Source organism: Penaeus monodon, chromosome 14 (genome assembly GCF_015228065.2).
Source record: "Penaeus monodon isolate SGIC_2016 chromosome 14, NSTDA_Pmon_1, whole genome shotgun sequence".
Taxonomy (NCBI): domain Eukaryota; kingdom Metazoa; phylum Arthropoda; class Malacostraca; order Decapoda; family Penaeidae; genus Penaeus; species Penaeus monodon.
The window spans coordinates 25,268,459-25,286,137 of record NC_051399.1 but is presented as its reverse complement, the minus strand read 5'-3'; the positions used below and the strand labels follow the sequence as shown (position 1 = coordinate 25,286,137).

The 17,679-nt window shown below is 44.3% G+C and overlaps 2 protein-coding genes across 3 annotated transcripts in view; one reads left to right on the top strand and one right to left on the bottom strand.

Moving 5' to 3' along the window:
- Window positions 1-6,534: 6,534 nt before the first annotated feature.
- LOC119581011 lies at window positions 6,535-9,150 on the top strand. Of its 2 annotated transcripts, XM_037929277.1 has the most exons (4): window positions 6,537-7,754; window positions 8,110-8,271; window positions 8,429-8,602; window positions 8,633-9,150. In XM_037929277.1, the coding sequence occupies exons 1-4, from the start codon at window positions 6,797-6,799 to the stop codon at window positions 8,779-8,781; spliced, it is 1,443 nt and encodes a 480-aa protein (XP_037785205.1). In that variant the 5' UTR covers window positions 6,537-6,796; the 3' UTR covers window positions 8,782-9,150. The 2 variants fall into 2 exon arrangements, with proteins under 2 accessions (XP_037785203.1, XP_037785205.1); XM_037929275.1 differs by having other exon boundaries at window positions 6,535-7,754; window positions 8,429-9,150.
- Window positions 9,148-17,679, bottom strand: part of LOC119581012 (phosphoribosylformylglycinamidine synthase-like) — a 40,110-nt gene continuing 31,578 nt past the window's right edge. Inside the window, 15 exon segments of the mRNA XM_037929278.1 lie at window positions 9,148-9,764; window positions 10,327-10,455; window positions 11,132-11,287; window positions 12,335-12,502; window positions 12,887-13,087; window positions 13,338-13,533; window positions 14,281-14,398; window positions 14,550-14,730; window positions 15,106-15,310; window positions 15,590-15,820; window positions 16,073-16,198; window positions 16,501-16,605; window positions 16,973-17,104; window positions 17,376-17,492; window position 17,679. The exon segment at window position 17,679 is cut by the window's right edge and continues 223 nt beyond it. Coding sequence (XP_037785206.1) covers window positions 9,565-9,764; window positions 10,327-10,455; window positions 11,132-11,287; window positions 12,335-12,502; window positions 12,887-13,087; window positions 13,338-13,533; window positions 14,281-14,398; window positions 14,550-14,730; window positions 15,106-15,310; window positions 15,590-15,820; window positions 16,073-16,198; window positions 16,501-16,605; window positions 16,973-17,104; window positions 17,376-17,492; window position 17,679 — 2,266 coding nt within the window. The 3' untranslated portion in view covers window positions 9,148-9,564.

Sequence of the window (17,679 nt, the reverse complement as noted above, 5' to 3'; positions counted from 1 at the left end):
ATTTCGATGACTTTTGTGAACTAACAGTTCTAATAATTTCATAAAGATAATCAATTAAAATCCTTATCTACCATCGTTTTTTTCTGAAGTCTGTTATATCTATATTTTGATTTACTTGTTCATTATTTATTTCTTGATTATCTGGGGAGGGGGGTTAACACACACGGAGTAGGGAGGAGTTAATTCGTCCTGGACTTGTACACTACTTGTCACCTCCACATACCCATAGCAATCATTGCACTTCTTTCACTTTTCTTAAGCTGTGACTGCTATTTTATCTCTGCTATTATATGTTACCTAAAGACAAGCAGCCATTATTTATTTGTTTATTGGAAAATTTCTGCCGCGTCAACATCTAAGGTCATATAGCGATAGGGTGGGGCTTGGAGGCGAAGCCCCCAGGTTTAGCAATATGATAAAGTGTTGGGGGAAAGAGGGAAAGGGGAAAATGGGAAGAAAAGTCCATGCAAAATTAGTTGAGGAGAGGGCTGGGCTCAAAGGCAGGGGTGATCCCCAACACTGGGCTTCAGTCTCCGCCTCCTAAGCCCCCCACCGCAACTAGCAAGGGATGGCGGGGGGGCAGCCATTAATTCACTATAAATTGTATTGCTGTTTTCCCACGTCTCTTTACTTCATCTAACCCCCCCCCCCTCTCAAAAATCAACGGAAGAAGGGGGAAGTGTGTGTGTGCCTTATTAAACCTAAAGGTAACGTGGTAATAAACAAATTAAGACCCCACTGCTATTGACATTCTCCTGGCACGATCTTTTCTCGAAATTCATTACAAATTCTATTAACCAGCACCCTCTTGATGTTTAGATTATATTTCAAGCATCAATGTCTTAAAGAAATCATAAATGAAAACGCTGGTCGGACATACACTTCCTGGACACTAGCAAAAAATTGTTAGATACCCTGAAAAATTTCTTATTGGACTTTTTACAATGACCATTGCCTCGCTCAAATGTACCCAACTTAACCTATACGTTGCGACTGTTAGTCTTGCAGAGATTAGATTATGCATGTTAAGACTTATCTCCTTTTAAATGATAGTGGGACTTATCAAAATACGCCTCCTAATCCTTCCTCTCAACGAATCATTACGCAAGACCCTCCAGCGTACCGCAGCAGTGTTCTGTGATTTGAAATAAAACAGTAATTTAAATAATGTCATAAACGTTATGGAAACTTCACAAATTCATTTTTAAAATTCAATTCATATGCAGCACATATTTATAAACTTGATTATTTACTACTTCAACGTCATAGCTGCACTATAATTGGGAGAAAGATACTCGAAGGATTACGCAACTACAACGTGCGTTTGTTATTAATGAAACAGCTATAAATACAGTATATGTGTAACCACTTTTTGGGGAATTTTTAAAGTGACAGTTTTTATTTTTTCATTATAATTAACTTATTTCTGAAAACTTTGGATTCTGACTTCATATTTTTGTATGACTATGCACAGTCTAACAAGTGTCTAAAGGACGCAAAAAAAGAAAAATTCAAGATGAAATAAATAACTAACTTGTGATTGTATTTTGTTTATGGCTCTATTTTTGATCTACGAACACTAATTGATGATAAACTACTATCCACACACTCTTTATGGCGAAGAAATTTCCTCAAATTATGTGATATACACGCTGACACTTTATGTAATATCAAATCGCTGAAACTAGTTTCAATTTACTGTACAGTATTTAATGGTTCTTAAACTTCACTTCACGGTTTCATATTCAAACTGGGTTCTAAAAGATCATCCCTTGCCTCCCTCATTTCAATGGGTAACCCACAACCAGGACGTGCCTCTGTGCCCCCATCAACATCAGGGGATCTGTGACTTACCCTTTTGCGTCCTGGCTAACAGTCTGTTACTTCTCTACTTGGCAACTTCTCTCGAGCTCACCTGGGACACTCAAGACTTCATCACTCGTGTCTGCAACCATGATGAGCTTCGATGTTGACTACCTGTTCACTAATGTTCCAGACCCTTGATGACATCCTCTCCCATTGCCCACTGACGTCTTTCTCCAGCTGATTCATCATCAATAAATATAGTTTGTGCATTGTTTTTTTCTACATATCGACACGGCAGAGTGTTTTAACCTTTCATTATGGACCCCACGGTTAAAAGAAATCTTCTCTTGTTCCTGTTTGCCTCCTTCCATGACATGGTACTTGCCTTTCATGCTTATGAGGCTTCTGTTATCGCCACGGACCGACGGAAGAACCAACTTCGTTTCCTCCGAGACTGCCGCGAGCAGCAGGTGCTCCCTTCCTCGATCTCTAATCTACTGAAACATTCAGAGGAAGGATCTTTTCCGGACTATGCACATTCTCTCCTCCTTGAACGTATCCACGCTGGTAGGAGGGATGTCAAACATGCCTTTTATCATTCGCGAGTACGTTCGGACTTCTTGAAAGAGCGGGTCCCCATACATGTCTTCCAGCTCACAGCCGACGTTGCCCATGATTCTTCCCGGTCTCTCTCCACCACCCACGGCCATTCTCTCTTCCAAAAACTCTCCAGCCTTACTGCCCGCAGTCCTTGGTCCCGCTTCTCCCTCACTGATGCTGTTACCAACCTATCTTCCCTGTCCTTGCCCACTCACCAGCAACAACTTGGCTTTGGTCTTTCCTTTGCTCTGCGCCCTCACCTCATCGACATTATTTCATCCTTCGACTGTTTCATCTCTACTCATAGAAACTCCTTTCCTGATGTGTCTCTCCTTTGTGGTGCTTTCATCCCGGCCCTTGAGTCCCTCCTCCAACCTTTCCATTCCCAGGCGTTACTGTGAGGCCCTTCAAGAGCCTGCACAGCAAGGATGTCATCATTTTGCCATCTGACAAGGGTAACTCAGTGGTGGACCTCGAATATGTCTCCCATCTGCAAAAGGCCTGGGACCTTTGGATGACACCACCGCCTGTCTCCCTGACCAGTGACCCCCGAGAACCCATTGCTGCTACCTTCCACCGTCGCCTGAAAGAGTTAGCAGCTTGTTTTCCGGAGTCGAATCTCTACAAGAAGTTCAAGGTCATCAACAATCATCTCCCTCATTTCTATGGGTTACTTAAAACCCAAACGTCAGGCATGCCTCTGCACCCCATCATTGCCTCCAGGGGTTCTGTGATGCACCCTCTTGCTGCCTGGCTGATGAAGTCTCTCACTCCTCTTCTTGGCACCTTCTTTCCTGCTCACCTTCACCACTCTCAAGACTTCATCTCTCGTGTCCGTAATATCTCCCCGGCAACCATGATGAGTTTGGATGTCGACTTCCTGTTCACCAAGGTTCCGCTTGATGACGTCTTCGCTTTCCTCCAGAGGTTGCTCCTCATAAAGGATCCTTGTCTCCCTCTGCTCACCGACATGTTCCTCCAGCTGATGCGTTTGTGTGGAATCTAATTCCTTTTACTTTCAGGGTTGCTTCTACTCAGACAATTGGTGTTGCCATGGGCTCTCCATTCTCTCTCCTGTTCTGGCAACCTGTTCACAGAGTACTGTGGGTGAACTTCTCCCTTCCATCTCCATTTGTCCTTCAGATTGGCCGAGATCTGTTGAAGATATCTCTGCCTTGTTCCCAGATTTCCTGATACAGCGCTCTCTCTTTCGCTCTCGCTTTCTCCTTCCATACGTTGCAAGGTGGAATGGGAGGCTGATAATAAGCTCCCTACCTTGTTCATCGCTCTGCTGACCACTTCTCTATATACATGAAACCCATGAATAGTGGTATGAACAAACACTTCTCGTACCATTCCCTTCATGTGAAAAGAGGTGTGGCCATCTTGCGGTTTCCCTGGTCCTTCACCTAGATGGAGTGACTGATTTTCTTCATCGTTCATTCTCCAGACTGGGCTACTCTCGACACGTTCTCGACGTCGCGTTATCCAGAGCGCGGCGTACCTTCTACCACAACTCTCTTAAAGAGACTCCTCATCTGCTCGTCCTCAGTCCACCCTACACTGACATCTCTCTCTCCACTGTAGGCTGATCTTTCACCAGGTGAACACACTTCATCGCAACCTGCTCCAGACCAGCCCTCCCTCTACCTCAAAGGTGGTCACTCATGCTGTTCCTTGTGCCTCCTGTGTTAAGCAGTACTTTGGTGAGACAAGCGACAGTTTCACCAAGAGTCTGTCTCAACATAAATATGCTGTATCCAGGGGACACAACAACAATGCCCTACTCTGCCATCAGTGGGACACAGGCCATCAGCGCCACACATTGTCTGGTGGAATCCTCCTTAATCAAGCTGCTGTCTAATTTCAACATGAACTGCGGCTTTTCTCCTGCCGATAATCTCCTTGCTTCCCACATCCTCTGCCTGCTCCCTTTGCCAGCCATCCTGCGCATAGTCCACCTGATCCTCTGACCTGACTTACCTCCATTCGCTTCCGTTTGTCTTGTCTGTATGTGTCTGTGTATCTGCCCCCTGTTACCGGATTGCCTGTCCTCTCTCTTTTATACCCACTCTTCTCCCTTCCCTCTTCGAAACTGTTGTCTCATTATCAATAAATATAGCTAGGACCAGTGCTTAGTATATTGTTCCTTCTCTCACAAAACAAACAATACATTCCCCCTGCATTTATAAATCTCACTTATATCTCAAGGTCACACTATCATCACAGCCTCCCAGAATTTTTTAAACATATGCACTCAAACATTACCTTGAAGGTTTGTTTGCCACTTGCATCCATCACCACTGATCAGTGATGCCTGCCAAGATGCCATTGTCACACAGTCACATCATTAGTCACTGCACCTTCAGTAGTATCATGGCATCACCATATCCATTTCTTCTATCACTGGGCGACATTTCTATCCTTTATTTCTTTATTTCTATCCTTTATTTTATTAGGTCAATGAGATTAGGCCAGGCTTGTATGTATGGAGAACCTATGTCCTCCATACATACTGTGAGATTGTAACAATGTTATTCATTCCATCACCCCATCCATGGCCCTAACATTAGGGCTGACGGCGGCCATGTCCCCGAGCAAGGCTAGCGGCCCAAGTTGGTACAGGATTGAACCAACGCCTCTGTGCGGAAGAAAACGCGTGATGCCAAGCTGAAAGGTAACTAACGACACGTCTAGAAGATCCAGTTCAGTTCGAAGCTTGACACGACACTGTCCACGACCCTTGGCCATCTCCCACAGCTTAAGAAATCTTGTCAATGTTTCTTAGGGTATGTAGGATTTATGATAGCAAATCCATCACCCAGTTAGGCATTTTTGACTTGTTCACTAAAGTAGGATATCCCCATTTTTATTCATGTTTAAACCAGGCATTCATCTGGGAAATCGTTTATATTCATGGTCGCAACACACAAAGTGACAGTAAACTGACTGTGCCATACAAGCCGTCTCTTGATGATAAATTCGTAATTAAAACGAATTGAAATTTATCCTATTTCTACATTCTGGTATTTATGCTATATAAAAAAAATGTTAGAAGCTCTGTTGATTAGCAGATTGCCTCATTTCAACCGAAGTGCTGGTTAACTGGGCTTGGGTGCCTTTAAACCGCCATTATTAAGCAAAGGTTTTTCCGACTCTCTATCCTTGACCCCTTCCTGTGACCTGGTTCAGCTCCTGTTCTTGTCTCTCTACCACTATATAATCTTGTCTGATGAAGAAACATTCCATTCAATTTCAGATCTTATTGTGACGGTTTCCTTTATATAATGATCTATCTATTCATATATATTTACTCAATCAATCTACAAGTAAACCGAGATCTGCACATCATTCCTGATTTTCAACGTTTTCTTGTGGGGTATACTACAAAAAGAGCGGGAAAGCTACACACATCGAACGCGCAGCCATATTTTTTTTTATACAGCCGACACATCCTGACCATAATTACCGTTCACTCTGTTGCCTACCACATAATACACAAAAAAACATAATCACACACCAACCACCACCCACTCCACAACACCTATCCAACCAACACACATATACACACACAACAAACACATAATACCACACACACCACAACACACACACATAATAACACACACAACACAATCACACACACACCCACACACAAACACACCACACACACACCACAAATACACCAACTACACACACACCAACACACACCACACACACATAAATACACACCACCCACACACAACCCATAAATACAACACACACACACACACATAACACACACACACACACACACACACACATAAATACACACACACACACACACACACACACATAAATACACACACACACACACACAAATACACACACCACACACAACAAAATACACACACACACACACACAAAATACACACACACACACACAATACACCACACACAACAAATACACACACACCACACACACAAATACACACACACACACAAATACACACACACACACACACAAACACACACACACACACACACACACACACACACACACACACACACACACACACACACACACACACACACACACACACACACTTCTCTTTATATGGAAAACGTAATCTAATTTGTTTATTAGTTTTTAAGTTTGTGATGCACATAGCGATAAAAACTGATAAAAGTGAAAGTAAGGCGGTTTCATGAAAAAGAAGTGGCAAACACAATATGACAGTTAGCAATTGATAAATAATAGCTTTGTGTTGTACACAGAACACGTTTGTAGATAACTAATTTAGCAAGTTAATAAGTTTACAAAAGCAGACATTAGTGTAAATGGTGCCCATCACGTACGTTGATATTTTATCGTCTTATCAGAAAAACTACTAAACACTGAGAAACGGCCACCATGCCGCAGAGAATCCTCAGCTGCAGAAGCGCCATCCTCGTGGCTTACTTGGGCCTCTTGCTGTATCACGAGTTCCTTCGCGGTTCGAGCACGGAGCCTCAAGTACAGGTGGAGGCTCAGCAGGACGCCTTTGCCAACGGCCCGGTCCATGTCCCTAGCCTGGTCCTTCCGGAAGCCACGGAGATCCTGGGCGGCCTGGGGGAGAGCGAGCCAGGGGGCGTGGCGCTAACGACGAGCGGGAGCGCCGAGAAACTGCAGCAGGCCACGCAGGTTCTTCAGAATGTCGGCGAGTGGTTTGGCAACCACGAGGTCATGGCCACGCTGACGGAGGCGAGGCTGGAAAGCATCGAGAAGCGGTTGGAGACGTTCTCGCGGATGGTGGACAACTTCTCCAAGGGACTCGACCTCACGTGGAAACAGATCGACTTCGTCAACAAGCACTACACGGGGGAAGTGGCCACGAAGCTGGAAACGATGATGTCCTCGGTGCAGTACTTCCACAAGCAGCTGGAGACCCTCAACCTGCAGCAGAGAACCGACATCGACGCCAGCCAGCAAATGGCCTCGAACTTCGTCTCCGTGAACAGCCGCCTCGCAAAACTGGAGGAGAAATCGGAGGAAGACAACACGGGCTTTCGTCGCGTCCAGTTCGACCTGGAGGAGCACCTGCCGCTGCTGAGATCGATGGTCAAGGAGGAGGTACAGGCTCACCGCGTGCCCGAAGACCTCGACTCGCGCATGGTGGCCGTGGACGAGGCCACCGTGGCCACCATAAACAGGATGGGCAATCTCGAGGCCAAGGTCGCCGAGTCCGAGAGGCTGCACGCGGAAATCCTCAGCCTCACCGACAGCCTCATCAGGAGAGACAACGAGATCAACAACCTGACGGCGCTGCTGCTGGACCTCGTCAAATCCGTCCACACAACCCAGAAGCATCCGAGGGCACCACCACACCAAGGTGAGTATTGCGGCAGAATATATTCATTTCGCAACTTCACTGAACCAGCACGTTGAACTTGTGTAATAATGGATTCAGAAAAAATATTGCACTTTGTCACCACCGCTATAACTTCTGTAATATCTTACCAAACAACAGTCTGCAGTGCCAAACTTCCTCATTAATTCAATAGAATGTTTTGTGCAGTTGCCGTTATACAGTACTTTCAAGAAAGTGTTTATTCTTAAATGGCGAAGCTACAGTAGAGTATACAAAACTAATGTAAAATGTGTAAGAGTATAACAGCTACATTACAATATCGTAACGAGGTACACTTAACTTTTACACATCTTGCACCATCTCCCACCAACAACAGAGTGCCGCTCCCCTTACCTTCGTGTGGGCCAACTATGCCTCGCCACCACACGGACGCCCACGCCCTGGCTCCACGCCCGCGACGCCTGCCTTGGCTCTGGGGGTCAGCTCGCCCTGCCCTCCAACCTCACCCTCTTCGCACGCTACCTTAGATCTAACAACGGTAAGTGGAACGAGGTTGGTGATGTACTTTTGGAAATTCAACGCGTGCTGAAATACTGATCCTCCCGCGGGAAACTTCGAAGTAAAGGACTAGGTGTTGGAGAGAGAAAAAAAGATGACTGGAGTATGGTTAACAGAGTGCGTGTATTTCGTTCCAGTTTCGGGCGAGGTGTGGGTGGGCGGGTCCGAATTGATCTGGAATTTAGATCCCCAGCCGCCCCCGACCTCGCCCAGAGAGACAGGAGACCAGCAAACTACTTCTGCCACCTCCAATCCTCAACACGAAGACACTGACGACGACTCGGTGCTACGAAAAGCTAACCAAGGCGCAAATTCGTCGGCGTCGGGTAAACAAAGCCCAGATTCGCCAGGTAGTAAGCCCACAGGTCCCGAGCAAGCAGAATCCACGAGGCATGACCAGTGCCTAGCTGTGGTACTGCGCCAAGAAGTCCATGCGGTACTGAGACTGTGCAGGGATCATAACATCGCTGTCTGCCAGCAAAACACTTAAGGTGGTGCGGACGTCGACCAAAGGCTGGTGTCTGAAAGTATGTGATATCGTAATAAAAACACCACAAATTCTTTATAATGCAATCAACATAAAATTGATAAAGTCTGCGATATCGTAAAAAATATATTGTTTAGCCTATAGAAATACGCGACGTTGAAAATTCCTCAATACATAACCACACAGATGATGATATACACAAAGAAAACGCATATGCCATTGTCCAAATTGTGACGATAGGCATTCCTTAGCATCTAATACCTGTAAATTTCAAAGTGGGACATGATGGTTTCCAGATATTCCCTGATAAAAAAGTGGCATATAATATTTTTTATCAGTCACGGACGAAATAAACTAAATAACAGTACAGTCGTTTCTGAACTTTTATTGTCTTCCCATAGCCTCTCATAGCCTCCAGGAATTAAGGCAAGCGCTCACATATCCAAATTACGCATTTGGCTAACAGAATACGCGGTTCACAGGCTTTGGATGTGTGGCTACACACTTAGGTTGGTTGGTTCCATTTTTCAGTTGCCTGGTAAATAGTTGACCAACCGAAAACTGTAGGCCTAATTGTATATAACCGCCTACCCTTACTTACGCTCAAGTAAAACATGAGATCAGAAAACAATCTATCTAGGGGATAGTTACTATACATCTCTCTCTTACCATTCACCCCTCTCTCTCACACACTCCCTTATCCTCCATACGCCCCATTCGAAATCTCACTCCCACATTTCTTCCTCCTCAACTCTGTCACTCGCCCATCCTTCCCTCACTCCCTCATCACTCCCTATTCTCGAGGCACCAATCGAAGGCATTCTGGAAGAGCTTGGCCCAGGGCGCGGTGAGTCTTGCCTGCGCCCCTGGCTTGGTGGGCAGAGGGGGCGCTAGGTGAGGCCACTGCCAGGTGACGACACAGCGCTCCGGGTGGGGCATGAGGGCCAGGTGACGTCCGCAAGGGGAGGTCACACCTGCTACGCCACCTGAGAGTGTGATTATAACGGTTAGATAAATTATATGATTACAGAAACGAATTATATAATCATATAGTGTGTGCATCAGAGTATATATTTATCACAGTATGTGATTATAGAAGTATACAACGAAGTAGCTACAATGCATTAAATTTGCGATGTTGTATAGTGATATGTGAATTATGCAAAGCAACGATTATAACACTAATGATAGAGATTAGTAGTGATATTTACTAAGACTAACATAGCAACACTGATGGGGATTCCTAATCAGTGCCAATCTGGATGGAGTATGGAGAATTTTAACAATGTTATTTAACACCACAAAGGAGTTAAGAGAACTCACGAATCCTTCCCACCAAAAACTACATGTATAAAATACCCCTACCCCTAAAAAATAATGTTGATAAAAAAAAAAATCAATAAGTCCCCAAGAAAAAATAACAGCAACAAGTACACTAACAATGACTAATAATAAAATAATAACAACTAACAGTAACAACAGTAACAGTAACAATACCTACAACAATAAAATATTAATATTATTAATAATAACAATAACCACCACCACCTTGCGAGCCATTGGGGTTCATCGGGTACTCCTCCGTCACGCCGTCGCTGTCGTCAAGGTAACGGAGGGCGACGCAGCCGGCACTCTCTAGTCGCGGAAGGACGTCCTTGGAGCGGTACGTGAACTGGCCTGGGGAAGAGAACATGATAATTTGAGGAGTTTATGCAGTGTAGTGGATATGGAGTGTAGCTTGTGTGAGCACTGTAATGTAGTTTGAAGAAAGGGAGAGTGTAGTTTGTAGAGTAATGGTATTTTTGTTATTGTTGAGAAAAGAAATTTGTGAAAACGATTGTATGTTGAAAAGAGACAGCGCTTTAGGTTAAAAGCCAGACAGTCATAAGATAATATAGATGCCATATTTTTGTACGATGTAAGAAGACATGGTATAATGAACCGATTTTCAATAAAATTCAGTTTCGAAGCAATCCCTTGATATTAAATGCTTTTGTCAGCATTTAATAATGCAGACAAAAGAATACTCGCCGATTTTCTATATCACCTTCACTTTCTATCTCTCCCATTGCCGAGACATAATTTAATACAATTCTATCTAATTCAACTTCAAAATTTAGAATTATATCTTACCTTGCCCGGATACAACCCGTACACAACGTAAATCCACAAAATCATGATACCTATACTTTCTAGCAACTTCTTAACACTAGTCAATATAATATATCAATTCAATACACACATTACACTCCACGTTTACTCTCCTCTTAACATAAACAAAATATATAAACATATCTATTTCATTCTCCAGCGACCTTCCTCTCGACATGAAAATCTCAATAAAAAATCTCACCTTCCCCATGCGCCACCCACACGCCCATCTTAGCCCCGCCCATTCCCTGAAGCAAGACGGCCTTCGACTCCTCCACCAGCACCCGAGACCAGCGGGACTCGAAGCGGCCGGACGTGTTGTGGGCGAGGCGGACGGAGGGAGCCGCACTCGCCTCGTCTGCAGGAGGACGGGCGAATGAGAGGCCAGACTTCGGTTTAAAAAAAACAGGTCTGTAATGTCTTTAATAAATACAAGATTATTTGTAATCAGGTTCCATTTTTGCCAAAGTATTGTTCGTATTGCAATTTTATATACGTTTTTTTTATTCATGGTGCAAAAATAGTAAAACTTGATCACGTATTCTATTCAACGTCGAAGTCTCTGGGAAAGTCAAAAGAACCATAAGAACGACCGAATTAAAATTGGGTTTAATATAATTTATTCTAAGGCCTTTAATGACCTTGAATAGCAACAGATTTTTATTTATAAGAAAGGGCAACCTGATATTAAAAAACAATTCACATGCAAAAGGAGGAGGAGATGTATATGTCAAGGAATTAGTCTTATATTATCGTTTACAGTTGAAGGGGAATCTATCATAATTTTAAATGAAGGCGAAGGTTGATTTGCCTAGGTGATGACTTAAACACGCTGATGAATTGGTGATGGTGCCTATTCGATATGTATCGGTTAAAAATGGGTATAGTGAAGATTCTTAAAGAGACCATTAGTAGATCCGGGTTATACTTTACAATGCAGAACATGGAAAGAAGAAAGACTAAAATCAAATGATTACAGTTTCAGAACACTTTAAAGAATCAAGATTATTTTTTTAAGGATAACTTGTTCATGAAATTATCATCTAGGTCCCAGGAGAAGAGAAGGATAAGGATGTTAAGAAGAAATGATAATTATTTCTATTTTGCTGGCAATGTTTCCAACAGAGAGCGATAATATAAAGAGTATTAAGAAAATAATGAAATAAAGACATCCTAAATACAGAGGAAAGAACCGGAGAGTGGATGTAAGCAGACATGGTTAATTAGGTTTATAAAACCGATCACATTCTTAAAGAAAAGAAAATTAACAATATCATCTGAACACAATCTAATCAAACTCGAAAACAATGCATAAAAAATCACTTGAAAATCTTTTAAAAAATAATTCAGAAAACAATCAAAACAGTAAATGAGACAAGGCCACGTCCACTGCAAACACCCTTACCCTCCTCCTCGGTTGGGTCCAGCCAGCCGAGGAGCGCCATCAGCTGGCACCCATTGCACACTCCGAGCGAGAAACTGGTGCCTCTGTTCCTCCACGCCTCAAGGGCTGCTCTCAGGCCCTCGCCCCCTCGAATAGCCGCAGCCCAGCCCACGGCGGATCCTAGGACGTCTGTGGGGGAAGCAGTGAAGCATGTAAGGCATTAGGAGGGACTTCGTGGTCAGGCTTGGAGGATGCAGGCAACCATCCTTCGGACGATGAACAAAACTATCTCCTTAAAAGTGAAAAATAAAATAACGACATTAACAACAACAACAGCAACAAAACAACAACAACAATAATGACAACAATAATAACAACAATAATGATAACAAACAACAATAATAATAGCAAACAAGAATAATACTAACAAAAAATAATAACAATAACAAATAATAATAACAATGACAATAAACAACAATAATAATTAACAATAATATCAATAACTATAACAATAATAATATCAATAATTATAACAATAATAATATCAATACCAATATCAACAAGAACACTCACCGGCATAGCTAAAGCCGCCGGGGAAGACGACGCCCCTGAAGGCCTCCAGCTGCGCCGCCCCAGCCACCAGGTCGGTCATCGTGACGTCATCGACTCGGAAACCCGCCTGCAGGAGCGCCGACATCATCTCCCTGTCGCCGTTGCTGCCTTCCTCCCTCACGACAGCGACGCGGGGCACGTACGGGGCGAGGGCGTTGGGACCTGGGGAGGGGGAGGGGGTTGCGATTTTTTTTGTTTTGTTTTTGAAATGATTGCGGTTCGGGCTGTGGTAGCTGTTTGTGTCGTGTTTGGTTTTATTTCTTTAATTTGTATCTTGACAAAAAATATATAACAAGACAAGACAAACACAAAATAATTGTACTAACAGACAAGCGAGCAGATAATTAATCTACTATAATCCACAACCACTGACCCCTCTCTCCCGCTCCCTCCCTCTCAACCACCCACTTACCCATCACGAAATCCCTATAGGTAAAAGGAACATGGTAGGCGTGGTGTCTCCTGGTGGCCACGCCCTCGAACTCAGCCCTGGCGCAGTCGGGGTTGGCCTGGCGAGTCTCGAGGCGGTAACTGGTCTCCTCCCAAAGACGTGATGCTTCCAAGACGGTTAGATTTACCGTCTCTTGGCCGTCCACTTTGACCGTGATCTGGGTTGGATGGGAAGGAATTATGGCTGGGTTAAATGGGGGTTAAACTGTTGGGTTAAATTGGTGGCTGGGTTCAAAGGGGTTGGGTTCAAAGGGGTTGGGTTCAAAGGGGTTGGGTTGGGTTCAAAGGGGTTGGGTTCAAAGGGGTTGGGTTCAAAGGGGTTGGGTTAAGTTGGTGGCTGGGTTAAGTTGGTGGCTGGGTTAAGTTGGTGGCTGGGTTAAGTTGGTGGCTGGGTTCAAAGGGGTTGGGATAAGTGGCGGTTGGGTAATGGTAGCTGGTGGCTGACTGGCAGTCATGCAATCCTCGGCAACGGCGGATGATGAAGATGGCGTTGGTATGTTGTTGATGTTGACATTCATGTTGGTGCAGGGGATACGTTGGGGTGGGGTGGGGGGTACCAAAAACTAAAGGGCAAAGAATAATGACAAAGATCAGCGGAGGAGGAAACAGACGTGTATTAAGAGAGGAGAAAATCGGAGCAAAATCAAACACTAAAAAGGGAACTGCTTTCCACGGCGCTCTAGCCGACCTTCCTAAACTATTAGATAAATAATTAAAGAAAAGAAATAAAGAGATAGATAAACAATGAAATGGATACAAAAAAAATGAAAAAATGACGAATAAAGAAATGGATAAATAAACAAATAAAAAATAAACAAAAAGTGTAAACAAACAATTCGTAAACAAACGCAAACAAGGCAATACAAAATAGAATATAAACAACAATGCCATTCTTACTCCCCCACCTTCGCTCCTGGCCCGGCGTCCGAGGTCTCCCCCAAAGAGCACGTTCCAGGGACCCCAGCCGCTTGGAATCTCTGCACCACACTACTGGCTCCTGACGCCTCGACCTCCAACACCCACCTGGAGGCGGAATGATCTTTTTTACTTATCTTCTATTACGATTTTTATGCTTTATTTTTTACTTTGTTCAGGTTTCTTGTTCGGTGGGTAGTGTAGTGCTGAAACAGACAATACGAAAACCAAGCCTGCAAATTTCACATAGCCTATATACCCGACTTCCTCGCTGAATAACGCAGCCAGGGTGGGCGGCACCTTATCCTGCGACGTGGGCGAGGGTGCGGGCGCGGGCGGCAGGTCAACAGCAAGGCCTCCCCACCCGGCTATGGCCATCTCCAGCAGGCAAGTCACCAGGCCACCGTCGCTTATGTCGTGGATGGCCAGGATTTTGCTTTCTGTGGAGAGGTGTTCGTCGGTGAAGGAAATGTTGGGTATATCGTGCAAAAATCATGTGAACTGTGTTATTTCACAATTTTGTTCATTAGTTCATTAGATAGGTATTGTAGTCTAAGGAGTGGTGTTGGTCGTTATTAATGAGGTTGTGCTCATCGCGGGACTTATGATCATCAGTTAATTACATAACGGCTTGCAATCTATGAAGTGTACTTGTAATGAAAAGAACTATTAGGCTAGCTTCATCTATCTATTGTCTAGGTCTAGCAGTATAGCGAAACCTCAATTATAGGAAATTATATATTCATCAATTCATTCTGAGAGCTTAGTGTTTTTTTATACTTTGAACGAGACATAACACGGTACTAGACTTCCACCTTGATTCAACTGCTGGATAACCTTGAAGGCTTGGACAAAGGCCGAGATCTCGTGGCCGTCCACATCTGGGCAGTCGCGCCCCAGCTGCCCGTAGACCTGCGCGAGGGCGGAGCCGGCCAGACGGGCGTGAGCGGGAGTGGGCCGCACCCACACCAGCGCCCCTTTGCCCTCACCGCCTGGGCTCTTCAAGTCCGGCGTCAGCACCTTCGGGAGAGAAAGAACTTACGAGCAATGCTAAGACAAGAACCTGAATTGCAGGTTCTTATATTTGTTGTGAGCTTTCCCTTTCTTTCTATACGAATGTTAGAAATTTCAACAGATGTATTATGAACTGTTTTTTTTTTTTACCTTGTGCTAAGATTTCACGTTTTATAACATCAGTTCGGTATTTCTAAAAAAATTCATGCAATATATATTTCAGTCCCTGGCACAACTTCCATATAAAATCAAGGAAATAGGTTTCGCACAATGAACCGGGTCTACCTTCGTGACATCAATGCAGGGGGCGTAGGCTGACACCACGAGGTCCCCGGGCGCCTTAACGACTCTCTGGCCGCCGACTCGCGCTGCCATGCTGAGCGAATCCTTGCCGCCGTCCACGCCCACGCCCACAGCCTTCATCACTTCGCACATGGCCTCGCACGCCTCGTACAACGCCCACCCCTCTCCCGGGAGCTTGGCCGCCCACATCCAGTTGGCGGAACATTTTATGTCCTGTAAAATACAAACAGTAATTGAGAAAATAAAGACAGTCTGTGTTAATAACAAAATAGATACAGTAAAATTGAATATAAAAATGAATGGATAGAACGAACTATAACATAACACACCACTGACTGGCAATACCTCTAACAAAATCACAAAGCTTCATATACAGAAAGACACGTCAATTTTACAATAAACGCACGAACAAGATGAATCTGATGCATCGAAATAAAGTTCATTAATCAATCAGCCGACGATAACCTTAATATGCGAGACAGGAGCTGCAGCGAGGTTGGCCAGCGCCTCGAGAACCGTGAGCCTTGCACCAGCGCGGGGTTCCACGAGCACCTTGAGGGGTTGCTCGCCGATGCTGGTGGCCGCCCCCTCCTGAGAGAGATGTGGACGGTGAATCTTGTATCACGATTGCAAAACTGATAATCATCGTGATGGTATTAATGATAAATGCAGTAGTAACAAGAAGAGTAATGAAAGTAAGGAGTAATTATGATAGGACGTTAAATTGACAGGAATGCCCTTGAATTAAACAACTTCTCGCTATCATTAAAGAAAAAATCATTGACATTCTAATTACCGACAAAAATGTCGAATAATTCCCCCCCCCCCCGAAATTGACATCAAATAGAAAATGCAATCAAATCATAAAACACAAGAATGACAGTTAACCAGACCTTGCTGAAGTAAGAGGAGGCGATGACAGCAACGTCAGCCAGGGGGGTATGGAGAGGTCCCACGCACTGTTGCTGTGCCACGAGACCTGTCACCGACCTGTCCACCTGTCGATCATACGCAGTTACAGGTTTATTATGGAGGTTCCCCGTGTTGGGGTGGGGATGGAGGAGTGGGAAAAGTGTGGAATGTGGTTTATGGATATGCTGACTATTGGTGTATGTTAATTATTTATATTTATCTTTTGGAGGCAGAAGGATTAAAGGGGTTAGATCCATCGTCCACTTTTAGAAGTTATTGCGTGAAGTTCTATGCAATGTTCCACCTCTCAAATTTGGAGGTTTGAAAAATTAAATAATCTCGCTAAGCCTCTATCGAAGCCAACATCAAGAGTTTTGAAAATCACAGGCTTCCACATTCACCTCTCGCGCTCATGCCAAGCTTTCCGAAACGATAACAGGCCACGAAATTTACCTTATTAGTGAGATAGCGCTTGCTGGCTACGGCGGGGAGCCTCAACACACGTTCCAAGGCCTCACGAACGTCTACTGTCTCTCCCAAGTTTAGTGGTGGGGGCGGCGTCCTCTCCTTCGTCCATTGGAAGACCTGAAAATAAATAAATTACTGAAAAGAGTGTAAAGAAAGGGATGACGTATTTAAAGTTCGTGTGGGGAGGAGAAGGAAGAGGATTGGGTGGAAGAGCGGGCACGGAAAAATGGTGTGCAAACTGGAAGCAGTGGAAAGAAATGCGATGTAAAAGCTCACAGACTACACAAAAGAGCGCCGTTGGATAAAAATGAAAAGGGGGAAGGGAGAAAGAGGGGAAAAAACAGTAAAATGTTTAAAGTCACCAAAAACATTTTTCCTCAAGCGTTACCTTCTTGGGCATCTTCCCGAGAACCCAGTCGAGATGGAGGTCCACTGGATGGCGGACGTCCGCGGACTTCGAGGGAGCGTCGGTCGTGTCTTCAAAGGGCCCTTCTACCAAAAGCACCTGCCAGGGTAGAAAGAACATTTTAGAAATTGGTAACTCAACTTGGATTCTCATTTTTAGTGAAGATGAGAGAGAATCCACGAGTTATGGTGGAATTTTTCTCTCCTCTTTGTATACATACACCTCTTCATGAAAAAATAATAACAATAACCCAACACGCCCGTCCCCCTAAACAAGCCCAACCACC